Source organism: Callithrix jacchus, chromosome 4, assembly GCF_049354715.1.
Source record: "Callithrix jacchus isolate 240 chromosome 4, calJac240_pri, whole genome shotgun sequence".
Classification (NCBI taxonomy): Eukaryota; Metazoa; Chordata; class Mammalia; order Primates; family Cebidae; genus Callithrix; species Callithrix jacchus.
This window is the reverse complement of record NC_133505.1, coordinates 151,170,436-151,186,812: the sequence shown is the minus strand read 5'-3', so window position 1 is coordinate 151,186,812 and position 16,377 is coordinate 151,170,436. Positions and strand designations below refer to the sequence as shown.

General features: G+C 38.6%; 1 protein-coding gene across 9 annotated transcripts in view; it reads right to left on the bottom strand.

Moving 5' to 3' along the window:
* Nucleotides 1-16,377, bottom strand: part of UTRN (utrophin) — a 578,097-nt gene that overhangs the window by 437,902 nt on the left and 123,818 nt on the right. For 8 of the 9 annotated variants that reach the window (XM_008995200.5, XM_078370245.1, XM_008995203.5 and 5 more), the window contains exon 2: nt 15,916-15,977. The exons of the other annotated variant lie outside the window; for it this stretch is intronic. In XM_008995200.5, the coding sequence (XP_008993448.4) occupies nt 15,916-15,977 (62 nt within the window). The remainder of the gene's footprint in view (nt 1-15,915; nt 15,978-16,377) is intronic. 9 annotated transcript variants of the gene reach the window in all.

Genomic DNA, 16,377 nt, shown 5'->3' with positions numbered 1-16,377 from the left:
TCTAGATAAGGGAAAGTGCAGTAAAGTTTTCACAAAAGAATACACTGTTACTTATTCGTATCTGAAACAAAGCTGCTTTTCTATTCCCAATTGCCTTTTTCAAAGGCAGCCATGGATTCAGGAACAAAGAAATTATTTCCATCAGTCAAAATAACACAGAGATGTGCAAGATGCAGGAGTCACTTTCCAGAGGCAGAACTTTTGAAAGTCTAGCAAGGAGAAATTCCCCACACACTGAGGACTTGCCACCCACTGTCAGCAAAAGCAATGGGCAGAAGTGGCCTTCATCACTTGCCTACCTCTAACCCTCCACCTCCACCCAACCAGAAGTACAGTCCAGCAAAATAGCCAACAAATAACCAGATTCACTTTCAGATCTTAGGCATAGCAAAAATACATCATATAGGTAAAGCACATGGGAGAAATGCGGTTATCTAGGCATAGAAAGATCTTAGAAAATACTGATAATGGCAAGGGCAGCTAATAAAACACCTAGGCAGCCTATAACCCTTCTCAAATCCACTATCTGCTTTCCAAAAAATAATATAATATAAAGCAGCTCACTGGGCACAGTGGCTCACACCTGTAAACCCAGCACTTTGGGAGGCCAAGGTGGGCAGATCACTTGAGGTCAGGAAGTCAAGAGCAGCCTGGCCGACATGGCAAAACCCCATCTCTACTAAAAATACAGAAATTGGCCAGGTGTGGTGGCGGGCACCTGTAATCCCAGTTACTTGGGAAGCTGAGGCAGCAGAATCCCTTGAATCCAGGAGACGGAGATTGCAGTGAGCCAAGATCATGCTACTGCACTCCAGCCTGGGCAACACTACAAGACTCTGTCTCAAAAAAAAAAGTGTAATATATAATAAAAAATATATAAATATTTATTCATATTATAAATAATTATGGATGTCCATCAATGACCTCACCTGTAAACAAGAGGCCTCTTATTGGCCATAGAATTTTGGGCAAGTTACTTGGCCTTTCTGCATCTATTTGTTTACCTGATAAAAACTAAGATGACAGATGTTCATTAAATGGTTGATGTCACTATTTGTATCACAAGCATAACTTCAGTGTTTTCCATTGTCAGAAAAGGGTAATAAAATATCAGCAATATCTGAAAGAACTCAGACAACAAATAAGCACTTCCTCATCTCGGGCAGGAAGGCAAAAGCAGGCCCTGAACATCAGAACATGATAGTGTCAATTCACAGAGAAAGAGCTCACAAATCTCAGGTTTCATTTATATGTCCCATGATACCTGCAGGAACGTATCTCATTCAAAAACAATTAACTACCTTTTGTTGTTAAGTGAAAACAGCCATGGACAATACAGAAACAGACCAACTGGAATGTCTATCTTTCAATAAAGCTTTATTCACAGACACCAAAATTTGAATTTTATGTTATCGCCCCATGTCACAAAATATTACTCTTCTGACTTTTTGCAACCATCTAAAAATGTAAAAAACATTCTTAGCTCATGGGCCATATGGAAACAGGTAGTAGAAACATGAAATATTCTTAGACATAATGAGGGCAAGCATTTACTATGTATCAAATATGTTTTAAGAGATTTATAAATATTTAGTTGTGTGATTTAGATATATTATTTGTGTCCTTATAACAGTATTTCAGGATAAATAGCATCATCTACTTCATTCTACAGGTGAAAAATCTAATGTGGAGGTGACTTAAGTGAGAGGCAGAACCAGGATCTGATATCACAAAATCTGGCTCTAAATCGACCTTCTCAACATCAGTGATGACTGGGACATATAGGAAAGAAAATATTTCATCACTGGACTGGGACATACAGGGAAAAAATACTTAATGACTGGGGTGGGTGGGATATATTTAGTGGCTTCCCAAAGAGAGAAACAAGATATATACTACATTTTGATGAATTCGAAATGCAGACTATCTTTTCCTAGTTCACCACTTTAAAAAGCATGCCTGGTGCTTTGGTATCACAAGCTGTAAACTTGGGATCCACTCTGGGAAACAGCTTGGAAATGTCAGAAGTCATCTTTGAATAAAAATAAAAACTGATTCATCCCGACAGTTAACCTCTTATTTTGATTTTGAAATCTCTGCAAAGATTCATTTGCAGAGATTTCTCTGACAAAGAGAATACAGTTGAATAATGCATTTGGACAAATATTTAGTGAATACCTCCTTTGTGCTTGGCCCTGCAGAAATGCCAAGTTCAGGTCATTCTCCTTATCCACAAGAGGGTTTCCATAGTTTTCCAATAAATACAAAATGGTATAAAATGAACAGTCTTGAACTTGAAGGGTATATAAGCCTTGGGTCACATTAAACTTTTTAAAAATTAAACGACAACATGACATGACTCTAGATGACAGACACTACAGCCCTGGAATGGCCAGCTTTCAGTGTCCCCAAGCCTAATCTCCCTCTAACATCACCATTTGGACAAAAGGGACCAGCATTCATACTTGCAGCTGGAATACTACTGCTGCTGGATTTTTAAATGCTAGAGCACAGGCTGGGCACGGTGGCTCACACCTGTCATCCCAGCACTTTAGGGGGCCGAGACGGGAAGATCACGAGGTCAGGAGATCGAGACCATCCTGGCTATCACGATGAAACTCCATCTCTACTAAACTCAAAAAATTAGCAGGGTGTGGTGGTGTACACCTGTAATCCCAGCTACTAGGGAGGCTGAGGCAGGAGAATTGCTTGAACCTGGGAGGTGGAGGCTGCAATGAGCCAAGATCGTGCTATTGAACTCCAGCCTAAACAAAATGAGCCAAGATCATGCTATTGAACTCCAGCCTAGGCAACAGCGAGACTCTGTCTCAAAAAAAAAAAAAAAAGAAAAAAAAGAACTTAGAGTCACAATGCATGAGGAGAAGCCCAGAGGCAGCAGCTGCAAATAACTGCAGTGGTGACACATTTGAGGGAAGCCAAGCTGACGAGCCCCAGGCACACCTGGAGAATCAGCTTGCTCTGCAGGCTCAAGGGCCAGCTCCCACTCAATTCTAGCCAAGCGTGGCCATATGGAAATTCAGGTTCATTGTGGTTCATTCTCAGTTTTCAAAAGAAAGTGGAAATCTGAATTTATATGTATGATCTCCTGATGACTGTAATTTCCTAAAACACTGTGCTAGACAAATGGATCTTGTCTACAGGCACACCAGGCAATAGGGTGACTGAGGAACAATTTCTGCATAGAGCATGACCACATATAGGTGAAATATAGGATTAATCAAAGATGAGTGCCTTAAGGAACTGGTCAACTCTGGAGAAAGGCCACACACAAATATGCACACATACACACCCATACACACACACACACATACACACACACACACACATATACACAGACTACAGAATATGATTACTTGCAAATATATCATATATCAAGAATAATGACTCTTGCTCAGTCTAAAAACAAAGGAATCATTCCTGAATTCGTTTCCTTTCACTTATTCACTACCTCTAAAGCCCTGTCCTGCCACTTCCAAAAACACATCCCAAACGTGGACCACTTCTCACCATGGTCATTCTGCCAACTCTAGCCCAAATTGCCATTTTCTATTGCCTGAACTCCAGCTCCAGCCAAGTGATATCTTTCCTTCTACATAAGAGTCAGAATAATTCCAATATTAATGTGCAGACCACATTATGTTATTTCCCTGATTTATCCTAATGGGCCCCCATTATAGGCAAATCCAATCCAAACTCCAAATAAAAGATCTTGTAAGATATGGTCCCACCCTCTCTCTGATTTGATATTGTATTATTCTTACCCATCTTCAATACTCCCAAAGCACAATTATTAATATTTCTATCACAGATTATGTTTTTCAGCAACAGTAGTAGTCATAGAAAAAAAATCTATAAAAAATTGAATAAGAAAGTAAGATTTAGGAAGTACAGTTTGGAGTTCTTAAAAGAGTAAAATTCTAATTCTTTGTAACAACAACAAATCAGAAGCAGAATTAGGCCCTGAACCTTCCAGTAGGGAGACTGATCAGTACCTACTTTCTGTCGTGCAGTATACAAAAACCAAGGCTGGTGGAAACAGCCCTTGACTTCACGGCACTCAGATTCCAAATACAGTCAAGTCACATAAGGACAGGGGTACATTCAGAGAAATGTGCCCTTAGGTGATTTCATTACTGTGCAAACATCATAGAGTATACTAACACAAACCCAGACAGCATAGCCTACAACATACCTAGGCTAGATGGTATAGCCTATCACTCCTAGGCTATGCACCTATACAACATGCTACTGTACTGAATACCACAGGCAACTGTAATATACAGTAAGTATCTGTGTACCTAAACACAGAAAAGGTACAGTAAAAATATGATATAAAAGATTTTTAGGCTAGGCGTGGTGGCTTAAGCCTGCAATCCCAGTACTTTGAGAGGCTGAGGCAGATGGATCACTTGAGGTCAGGAGTTCAAGACCAGCCTGGCCAATATGGTAAAATCCTGTCTCTACTAAACATACAAAAATTATCCAGGCATGGTGGCACATGCCTGTAATCCCAGCTACTCAGGAAGCTGAGGCAGAAAAACAGCTTGAAGACGGGAGGTAGAGGTTGCACTGAGCCAAGACTGCACCATTGCACCTCAGCCTGGGCTCCACAGTGAGACTCTGTCTCGAAATAAATAAATAAATAAAATAATAATAAAATTATAATAAATACATAGTTTTCAGTTATCAAGTATTATGTAAGGTAGGTAATTCTATGTGCTAGACATTTCTACAACTGGCACCACAGTAGGTTTGTTTACAACAGCATCACCACAAATACCTGATGATATGGTTTGGCTGTGTCACCACCCAAATCTCAAATTATAGCTCCTATACTTCCCACATGTCATGGGAGGGGCCCAGTGGGAGATAACTGAATCATGAAGGCAGATCTTTCCTGTGCTCTTCTCATGATAGTGAGTAAGTTTCATGAGATCTGATGGTTTTAGAAAGGGGAATTCCCTGCACATGCTCTCTCTCGCCTGCCACCATGCAAGACGTGACTTTGCTCCTCCTTTGCGTTTCACCATGGCCTCCCCAGCCATGTGGAACTGTGGATCAATTAAAGCTCTTTCCTTTATAAGTTACCCAGTCTCAGGTATAAGTTACCCAGTCTCAGGTATGTCTTTATTAGCAGCATGAAAACAGACTAATACACCTGAGTAAATGGCATTGTGCTATGCTCTTATGACAGTTACGGCATCACTAAGCTATGGGAGTTTTTCAGCTTCGTTATCATCTTCTGGGACCACCATCATATACGTGGTCCATCATTGACCAAAATATCTTTATCCACATAACTGCAGATTTAAACAAAAACAGTGCTAACATAACATGGCTAATGTGTTAAGATGGATTTACAAATCTAGCTTGGTACTGCCAAAATTATACAAAGAAACAGATATAGCAGGGAGACAGGATCTGTCCTATGACTTACCTAAACCCATTATAAACAATCAAGTTGTAACTGCATATAATAAAAAGAGTTAGAAGATAACATAATACTTTCAGAAGTATTATGTCTGATGAGTGTCATCTTACAAAAAATAACAAATTGGAGCCCTTTGACACTGACTATGCTATTATTTATTTACACCCTATTTTCAAAACAGGATTTGAGACACTCTATTTAATTCAACTACTAGTCATGCTGTTTATTGTGTGTTTGTGTGTGTGTTCATGTGTGCATACAACATATATATACACACATGCATACATAATGTATATACCATAATATATTCACACTCCCTTCAGATTAAACTAAGATTAATCTGATGTCCCTAATAGCTCAAATATCATGCTCCAACATCTGGTAACATTGTAAATTTTATGGTCTCTCCCCCCACTCATCTGTTTTTTGCAAGAAGTTGGTTAATTTAAAAATTCAAAAAGAATTAATTTAATTCAATATTTCTCAGTCTTTCAAATTAAAATCTTTAACTTATAAACCCCAATCTCAACACTGACACAAATGTAGCACCCCTTTACATTTTTGTAATTCTTCAATTTCTTAATAATCAATAATGCATCTGTGAATACTAAGTACATCATCATTTTAGTTAATAATATATTTATATGAGAACACATTTTTAAAACATTATACAACAAAATGCTATGCTTTTTCTCTTAGTGGTGGAATTAAAAGTAGTTTGAAAAATTCTTTTTGGATTTACTCTATTATCCAATTTTTACAAAGTTTATGTACTGTTGCATAAATAAATAATAGACATTTTTAAAAGAATGCTGTCTCTAGTCAAGATTAAGCAAAACGATAAAATAAGGTTCATCTTAATAATAAAATGTGTAGCTTAATCAATGAAATGAAAACTGTATAATATTTAGCATTTACTTTTATGATTCAACTCCATGGTGAAAGAACAAACACAGCATTGCTTCCCAAGAGAAGACTGAAAGCAAAATGAGAACATTAAAATAATGCCTAATGAGTTCCTTCCACACCTCCACAATGGAAAACCAGCAAAATGTGCATCAGCCACTTAAAAAATTAGTGAGTGCAGCTCTCTCAGCCGTCCTCTTTAAGATTTCTGAGTGGTCAGCATAAGTTCTTAAGAATTGAAAAAGATTCCATTTAGAAGCTTGCTAGGATGGAGGGAGGAAGAGAGAGACAGAGACAAGAGAAACAGATGGTGCAGGTCATCACAGAGTATGCCACATTAACTACAGAGCAATGATTTACAGTGTTTACTGTAAATGTGCAGTGAACGCTCCAAATCAGTAAATGTGCACCTACCTTCAGAACTACAAAATACTGTGAAACACATGCTAAACCAAATAATATACTTCAGGGAATCACAAGTCACACAGACACGTAACAGAATGCTTACCTTGATTTTGGTAAGTTACTGGAATAGTGATAATAAAAACTGGGATGATAAGGAACCAGGTGTGGGGTCCAATACCTGGTGGCCAGAGGCAGGGGCCGCTAGCATACTCCACGGACAAACAATCAGGTAAAGTCTGGAGGCTGAATAAGCCCTAACTCGAAATTAACAAGAAAATAAAAAAACAATCCCATAAAAAAATGGGCTCAGGACATGAATAGATAATTCTCAAAAGAAGATATACAAATGGCCAACAAGAATATGAAAAAAACTCTCAACATCACTAATGGTTAGGGAAATGCAAATCGAAACCACGATGTGATACCATCTTACACCTGTATGAATGACTCTAATAGAAAAATCAAAAAGCAATAGATGTTGCCAAGGATGCAGTGAAAAGGGAACACTTCTAAACTGCTGGTAGAAATGTGAACTAGTACAACCACTATGGAATACAGTGTGGAGCTTCCTTAAAGAACTAAAAGTAGAACTACCATTTAATCCCCCTACTGGGTATCTACCCAGAGGAAAAGAAATCATTACATGAAAAAGACATTTGCACACATGTGTTTATAGCAGCACAATCTGCAATTGCAAAATTATAAAATCCCCAAATGCATCAATCAATGAGTGAATAAAGAAATTGCGGTATGTATATGTGCCATAGAATTCAGCCATAAAAAGGAATAAAATAATGGCATTTGCAGCAACCTGGATGAAACTGGAGACCATTGTTCTAAGTGAAGTTAACTCAGAAATGTCCAACCAAGCATCTTATGTTCTAACTCATAAGCGGGAGCTAAGCTGTGAGGATGCAAAGGCATAAGACACAATGGACTTTGGGGACTCGAGGGTGATGGGAGAGGATGGGAGTGGGGTGAGGGATACAATTCTAAAATTTGGTACATGTATACTGCTTGGGTGACAGGTGCATCAAAATCTCACTGAGTCACCACCAAAAAACATACTCACGTAACCAGACATCACCTGTTTCCCCAAAAACCTATGGAAGTAAAGTAAATAAAGAAAAAGCTCTGACTCCATATGCCTACCAGGCAAGGTCTGAAGGCCAACTCAGGAAACAATACAGCTTATTCCACATATACACAACTGGCAATACAGTAGAAATGTTTGAAGAACGTAGTCCCTCAAAATACAGGCTTCCATGGAACTAGGGTGAGCTGCTGATAATGGCACTGATTCTGATAATGTAAAGGTAAATAAAACCAAATTTCCTTTGTTCAATATACATAAAAAAGAGGCAGCTACCCTGCTCCTTCTCTTCCCTTAGGGTGTCTCCTTAAAACAAAATAGGCCCAATTTTTTGGTCAGGAAATAGATAAATCCAGTCTCCAGTTTCCCAAGGTCACTTAAACACAGTTGTTCAGGAGGTGGACGAGAGACCATCACAAGGCACATCTAGTTGTCTCTCACAGAGACAAAAGTTCATTGTTCTTTCTCCCACTTCACTACATATTTGTGTGAAATTCTGCGAAGAATTTGTAGTCTTTAGCCAATTGCTTGCATGCACTTAACCAGACATAATTGTAAATTGTCTTTTCTCTGTATTCTATGTTGGTACCCAGGGGTTCCAGTGTTGGCACCCAGGGGTTCCAGTGTTGGCAGGGTTTTTTATTTCTCCAACAGATAATAACAAAAAATAAATGTCAGCTTTCCCCCAAGGCTGACTCCCCTCATGGCTGGTGGATGGCTACCTGTGGTGATTGCAGCTGAAAGCTTTCCAGGCCAGGTAAAGCTGGAAATGGGTCCAGTGTCTCCTTGCTCTGTGTAATAGATAGAAATTCTCTCTCCTCAACCACCACCTCTCAGCAATCTGCTCTTGATGGCTTACTGACCATCCTGGCATATGCCCCCACTTCCCTGCACCACCAGAGCCCATCTCTGAAGCCAGAGATGGTGGGGCCACAGGAGGCTAAATGGAAAAGCACCAGGAAGGTGGTTCTGCTCACTACTTCGGTGAAGGGTGAAAAGTCACTTCTTAGCTGATCAATTCCAAACTGATCATCAATTACAAAGACAACCAAATTTGCTTCACAATTATGAATACAAATAGGCTGAATCAAAATCCTTTATTAAATACTCAATATGTACAAAGCATAGCATATTAAATACTTCACAGTTTTAATTTTAATCCCTTGTTTTTAGTTTTAACCAAGATGACGTTCATTTTGCAAGTATAATTTTGAGACAAAAATCAAATTGAATAAAAACAAAACAAACAGCAGCAACAACAAAGCTTGCATAAGTGTAGCCAAAGTGTATCTGGAAGCTGGTGTTTAAGAATATGGAGCACATTTTATTGTTTGCATTTTAGAGGTGTTAGTGAATAGATACAAATTCACATTTCTTTTTAAAGAACCCTTTGAATGTGTCCTAAAATAACCAGTTGAGTTGCCAAACGTATACTCATGAAATAAACCCATGGCAGACCCAATGTTCAACTCTTCAAGTTCAAGCCTTTACTATAGGTGGTATTTATCTTCACACAGGAAGCCTGACAGCCTCTTTATAGTACTAAAGAGAAGACTGAACCTCTGGAGGTGGAAAAGGGTTGGGCCCGCTTTTATTGTATCTCCTGTACAAATCTCCCTCCACATCTTTTCCCACTCCTTATTTTAGTGATCATTAACTTCCAGCATGAAAACAGTAGAAAAACAATATCTAAAAGCAATGTCTCACTGTCTCCTAAAGGAAAACCTCTTAACAGCTCTCCATATTGAAATCCATAAAAAATACTTCCTAGCTTTCCTCTCTTATATTCTGTCAATTTGAATTTCAAGTTTGGAATTGTAACTTACATAAAAACTTGGCTCATCTGTGTCTTAGAAAAGGGAAAAGCAGAAATTGACACAAACTCAAGTTCAGCATTTTTAAGTTTGCATATTTTCTACCTAACCTTTATTTGTGAAGCCTCTTTAGAGAACCGTCGCACCGAATTGATAAAAGAACTTCTGCAATTTGAATGTTTTCAGCTCTTCCAGATGAGCAGCTCTGAAAGTCAGCCAAAGAAAATGCAAGCTCAAAGTCAGAACACATTTCCCAACAGCAAAGCAATGAGGCCTTCGCTGCCTCCCTTGGGAGACCCGCTGGCTAACAAACCAGAGGCTCTGAAATTTAGAAGGGGCATAACACTCAAGTCGTACACGCTATACAGTGGAAGAACGTGGACTTAATGAGTCAATGCTTTTTCCCTTTTCTGTTTATATGAGTGGTATAGATCAAGACTATCACAAATTTGAGGTACCTGATAGGGTTTTTATTTTGCATTCCTAAATAATTATCATCTCCTATACATTTCACAGCAATGCCTCAATACTTCTTCATGATATAAGACAGGTAGTAATGATTGATTGTGGCCAGGCACAGTAGCTCATGCCTGTAATCCCAGCAGTTTGTGAGTCCAAGGCTGGTGGATCACAACGTCAGACGTTTGAGATCAGCCTGGCCAACATGGTGATAACCCTGTCTCTACTAAAAATACTAAACTCAGTTCATGCACGGTGGCAGGCACCTGTAGTCCCAGGTACTCGGGAGGCTAAGGCAGTCGAATCTCTTGAACCCAGGAGGCAGAGGTTACAGTCTCAAAAAAAGAAAAAGAAAAAAAAAAGACAGTCTTTAAAAAATAATGATCAATTGCATTTTATGGCTATAGAAATGTAGACCAAGTGATCTGAAAAAATTGAGTAATAATTTGCCTGAGGTCATAAATAAGCAGGATATCCAGGAATAAGTGTGTAATTTCCTAATTTTTAGGTTTTTTTAGATAATCACTTTTTCTGAGCTCTTCATAACTTTTAAAAATCCAAACTCCATAATTTACACTACGACTTCTCAGGATACTTGAATTCCAAAGCACTTTATACTCTATGATATGTTAACAAGAATTTGGAGCAAAAATAATATATATTTAGAGTGAGCACTGTCTTGGCTACTGTATATTCATATACAGTTACAAATCAAAAGATGGTTTTAGACCGATATTACTCAATATTCTCAAGTTATTTACCAAATCCCTTATCAAGAGGGTGAGAGTATAAATTAGTTCAACCACTGTGGAAGACAGGGTGGCAATTCCTCAAGAATCTAGAAATAGAAATTCCATTTGACCCAGGAAGCCTGTTACTGGGTATATACCCAAAGGATTATAAATCGATCTATTATAAAGACATATGCACACATATGTTCATTGCAGCACTGCTTACAATAGAAAAGACCTGGAACCAACCCAAATGCCCATCAACGATAGACTGGATAAAGAATATGTGGCACATATACACCATGGAATACTATGCAGCCACGAAAAAGGATGAGTGCATGTTCTTCTTAGGGACATGGATGAATCTGGAAACCATCATTCTCAGCAAACTGACACAAGAACAGAAAACCAAACACCACATGTTCTCACTCATAGGTGGGTGTTGAACAATGAGAACACATGGACACAGGGAGGGGAGCATCATACACTGGAGTCCTTGTGGGGGACTACGGGCGGGAGGGAGGGGAGAGGGGAGGTTGAGGAGGGATAACATGGGGAGAAATGCCAGATATAGGTGATGGGGGATGGAGGCAGCAAACCACCTTGCCATGCATGTACCTATGCAACAATCCTGCATGATCTGCACATGTACTTCGAACCTAAAGTACAATTAAAAAAAAATTAAGCTGGCTTTTAAGTCTCATTTTCTTTCACAGTGAATTTAGTTGTTAGATCCTATGTGGAGAATTGTAGTGGGTAAATAAAAAAATAATATGCATTAAGCCCAAGTGGTTATTTATCAATCACTGCAGCACAACTCCAAGAAATCAGGCAAATAGGGAAAGTTTGGATAGTTGGATTTGTTTATTTTTGTGAATCATGCGGCAAAAGCCCTGATGCATTGTACTGATATCCAGGACATCGTACAATTCAGGCCATGTTGCACTCCGCCCTAAACTCTAACCCTTTCTCCTTCCAATACAACCATCCCCAAGTGGCTTATGAACATATGGAATTAGGCGTATTCAATGTAGGTCTATGTCATTGCCATTCATTCATTTATTAAGCCTAGAAATACTTTATTGGGTACCTACTAAATGCCAAAAGTTATGCCAATGAGAAAATAGACAGTCCCTGTACCCACGGAACTTATGCCTACCTAAGAAAGGAGACTGGCAACTATTTCAATTACAGTTATGGTAATTGCTTCAAATCATAACACTTTGAGAGTATGGAGCTTATCTACCCTCGGCTGGGAACTCAGAAAAGAGATCCTTGAGAAAGCCACATTTAAGCTCAGGCAAGAAGGAAGGGTAGGAGCTGACCAGGAAGAGGTAGAGGAAGGAGTGTGTGCAAAGGCCAGGGAGGACCCACTGGGATGGTAAGCACAGACAATGTGGCTGGAGCATAATGAGGGAGCGAGAATAAAGTAAAATTAGTAGACTGGGGAGGCAGCTATTTAGAGCCTTAAAAGCCAAATAAGACCAAACATCATTCTACATAGCTAAAATATGCACAATTTTAATTTTCTTTTTTTTTTTAAGAAAAAAAGGACAATGGGCAACCAATGAAAGAGCTTACAGAGGAGAAAAAGGTATTCAGGTTTACCTTTTAGGAACACTGTGGCTGCTCTCTTGAAAACGGAAGGGGAGGCCGGGCGTGGGGGCTCATGCCTGTAATCCCAGCACTTTGGAAGGCTGAGGCAGGCAGATTATTTGAGGTCAAGAGTTTGAAACCAGCCTGGCCAACATGACGAAACCCCATCCCTACTAAAATTACTCTACTAAAAATTAGCCAGGTGTGGTGGCACACACCTGTAATCCCAGCTATTAGGGAGGTTGAGGCAGGAGAACTGCTGGAACCTGGGAGGTGGAGGCTACAGTAACCCAAGATTGCACCACTGCACTCCAGACTGGGTGACAGAGCAAGACTCTGTCTCGGGTGGAAAAAAAAAGGAAGAGAAGATGGAGTAAGTGGAGCACGGAACAGAAGAACAATCAGCAGATTATCACAGTAGTCCATGTATTCAAGCATAATTTACAAACAAGGTCAAGTCATGACTCTCAAACCAATGTGATAATAATGTGCGTCAAAGACTTTAATTAACTTATTCATTAATGAGGGACCCAGCAAGGTGTTACAACCAGTTCAAAGGAAAATTTGAAAAAAACACATGTTTTATATAAGAAAAAGGAAAAGTGAAACAGATTTGCACTAGAGGCAAAAACTGGTCTATCCAAGGAACAATAATTAATTGCTTTCCAAATAATTTCCATGTTTATGGATAAGAATCATTTGCATTGTTACCTATTTTCCACAACTTACACAGTTGTAAAGTAGCTCAAAATAATTAAAGGCAGAAATAATTCAGATGCCTGAGCTAACAGGACACCCACTATGCTTTATTGCCCATTTTTTCTAACACCAATAACAATGACTTGGAAAAGAGAGGTGTCACTAAAAATAGAGTAAGCAAACAATTTGGAATATATGTAGGTATTGGAATTAATAAGACTCAGTGTTTGACTGAGATTTTTGATGGAGAGGAGGCCACAAAGGAAACAGCCACACAAATGTCTGTTTTAAAACAAATTCCTAAATGGCAGAAGATTCCATCAGTGTCTGTTTGGATTTCTCAGTACAGGGGCCCTATTGCTCTGTTTAGGGACCCACACTTTAGGGAAATAGTAGACCCAATGAAAAATTCTATTTTAAAACCCACCACAATGTACCAAAAAACATGGAAAAATAAAACAGAATTCATTTGCTTCAATGGGATTTTTGTTTCTTGTTCTAGCCCCTGCATTACCTAGTAAGGCCAGGCATGCATACAGCCTTTCCCCAGCTCAGCAAGGGTTAATCCACATGGGAGTCTGAGGAAATCTCCCAGTCTAGAAATCCATTACTCCCTCTTCCACTATCCCCAATCGGAAGCAATCCAACTTAGGGTCTTAAGACAGACAGAGGAAAGAAAAAACAATGTGGATATTTAGTGTCACTGCCATGAGCCTCCCATCTCTAAACAGTCATAATTTCTCAGATAAGTTCCTTTTAGGTTGATTTCTTGTTAGATGAAAATTAAAGTTGTCAGCGTCATCGTACTTTGGGTAGCTTTGCTCCAAACACCATCTCCAAACGCTAACACGGAAGCTTTTTAGCTAAAAAGCTTCTGAGTTCGTTTCCATAACAATAACTTTACTATAAATGATAAAAATTACCAAGTCTCTTCTAGTATCTTGGCAAGAAATATAAACATCCCAGGGCAAACAATTTACATGGGACTTAAAGCCCCCATTCAGATTACAAAATAATAGACATTATAAATGTACAAATTTAAATATCGAGTTCCTTTAATAAACTAGTCTGCTACTACCAGATTTTACTTTTTTCAAGGTCTTTTTAAAGATGTCAGTGACCCACCATCAATACTGAGAAATTTCTTTTCAATTATGCTTTCTCAATTGTCATCTCTCTTCCTCTGAAAACCCTTTCCATGTCCCATTACTGCCTATTTCTCTCCATTTTCCTAAGTAGGTACAAAGTAATTTACCCAGTTTCAAAGGCTCTCCAAACTTAGGTCTATGAAGTCTACAATCCTTTCAAAACAATCTTCAAAATCAGTTCTAAGGCAATTCTTCCCCAAAGACTAAATTAAGCTGCTAAAAACTGCTTCACTTCTATCTAAACTACCGTGTTATCCTCATGAATAACCAGGATGAATAATCTTACTTATATGAGCAATTATGAGACCACCAGAATAAGACACCTCATATCCAGACTCCCAGTTGCTAAAACTACATTCTCTGGAAAATGGTCACATGAAGATGAATCGTTCAAAAGTTTTTATTAATGTCAAGCCCGAGATGCACATATGTCACTTTTGTCTCTGGAATAAAACAAATTAAAATTTACCAAAACACACCTGCATCTGCTTTAGAATAATCCTACATATATATAACTGCCAATTAGGCAAGCACCTTTATGCTCTAATTCTCTATATTTTTAACCCTTCTGTCAAAGTCAGTTTCCACATTCCTTACATACTCACAGGCAAGATAAAATATACCTCAGGATAAACTTGTAAAGCCTAAGAAGCAGTGAAATCAAATAATCAACTGTAAGTATTGGGATGTGGAGCAATTTTTAAACTATGCTGCTACTTGAAGTAACCTTAAGATATCCTCACTTTTCCCCAAGAAATACCAATGTTTGTCTCCCTGACCTTTACAACTATCTCAAACAGGAAATTTTGAAGAGCCACTCTTAATTAAAATAGCTTTTATATTATTTAAAAGATCACCACAGTGTTTCTCTGAGAAAGCTCTGTTTTTCATCTTGTTATAGTAGAGTCCTACACAATCTGTTCCCCTAAAAACTCTCCTCCCACCTCAGGCTTAGTGCACAAAATTCCAACACCAATAACTAATAGATAATCATAGTAGACCAGATTTGAAAATAACATTGCCAATTCCTCTCTTCAGCATGCTCTGCCCCTAAGAAAAAATATTGATCAAAGCAATGATTATGTTTTAAATGTTTAGAAATGCTAAGAACAGATCTTTGGGAGGAAATTAAGGAAGTACACAAGAAAAAACAGCCTACAAGACAGATAAATATTATTAGCCACATCCACAAGAATAAAAATCCATAAACACTTTTGACAGGGTAGAAAGACTGCCTGAATGATGACATTTGGTTTTAACCAGGCAAAATTAAATCATCATCCTCTTACCGAAGTGAACACAAAAATTTTCCCAATGACATGCTCATTTCCTAGATGTACCCAGGATTCACAGAATCGAAAGCAGCTCACTGTTGCCTTAGATATCTGGAGAAGGCCAGGTAAAAGTCAATAACATCACATAAACTATATACACAAGAATTTCCATTTAAACATATTTGAGAAGAGAATAAAAGAAGAATAAATGTGTCTGCATACTCAGAAGACTTCTGCTAGGTGACATTTCCTGGGGAAAATTCACTGTACTTCCAATCAAACTCCTTCAATCAGAAAGAGGCATCTGAACCATCAAAGTTTTTGAAAGTCTCGGTTACCTTTGAAAATCGAGCATTTATCCATTTGGTAAAGGTTTTCTTCTGTACGTCATTGTGTTCATCTGTGGGATGGAAAAAGAAAGAGATGGAAAAACTATGAGAGTCTGTACCTTTATTAAAGCACCAAATAAGGTTATCTCTATGCCAGGGAGTTTAAAATAGTCCTATTAGTAGAGCTCATGAAGCACAATGATGTGCAGCTAATCCAGAATGCGATGACTGCCCGGTTCATTTATGGAGCCCAACACTGCCTATAACAGAGGGAAGTTCAGGCATCTTTCCCAGGGGACCAGGCTGTCTCCCCCAAAGCCCCGGAGTCTGCCATCAGAGACCAAATCCAGGTTTGTGGGATCGAATCAGGGCCTTACTTTCCAGCTACCATGCATAACACTTTCTGCTACATTTTGTTTAAGTAAAATATCAGCATAATCAAGATGTCAGCATGTTCAAAACAAAAATTAA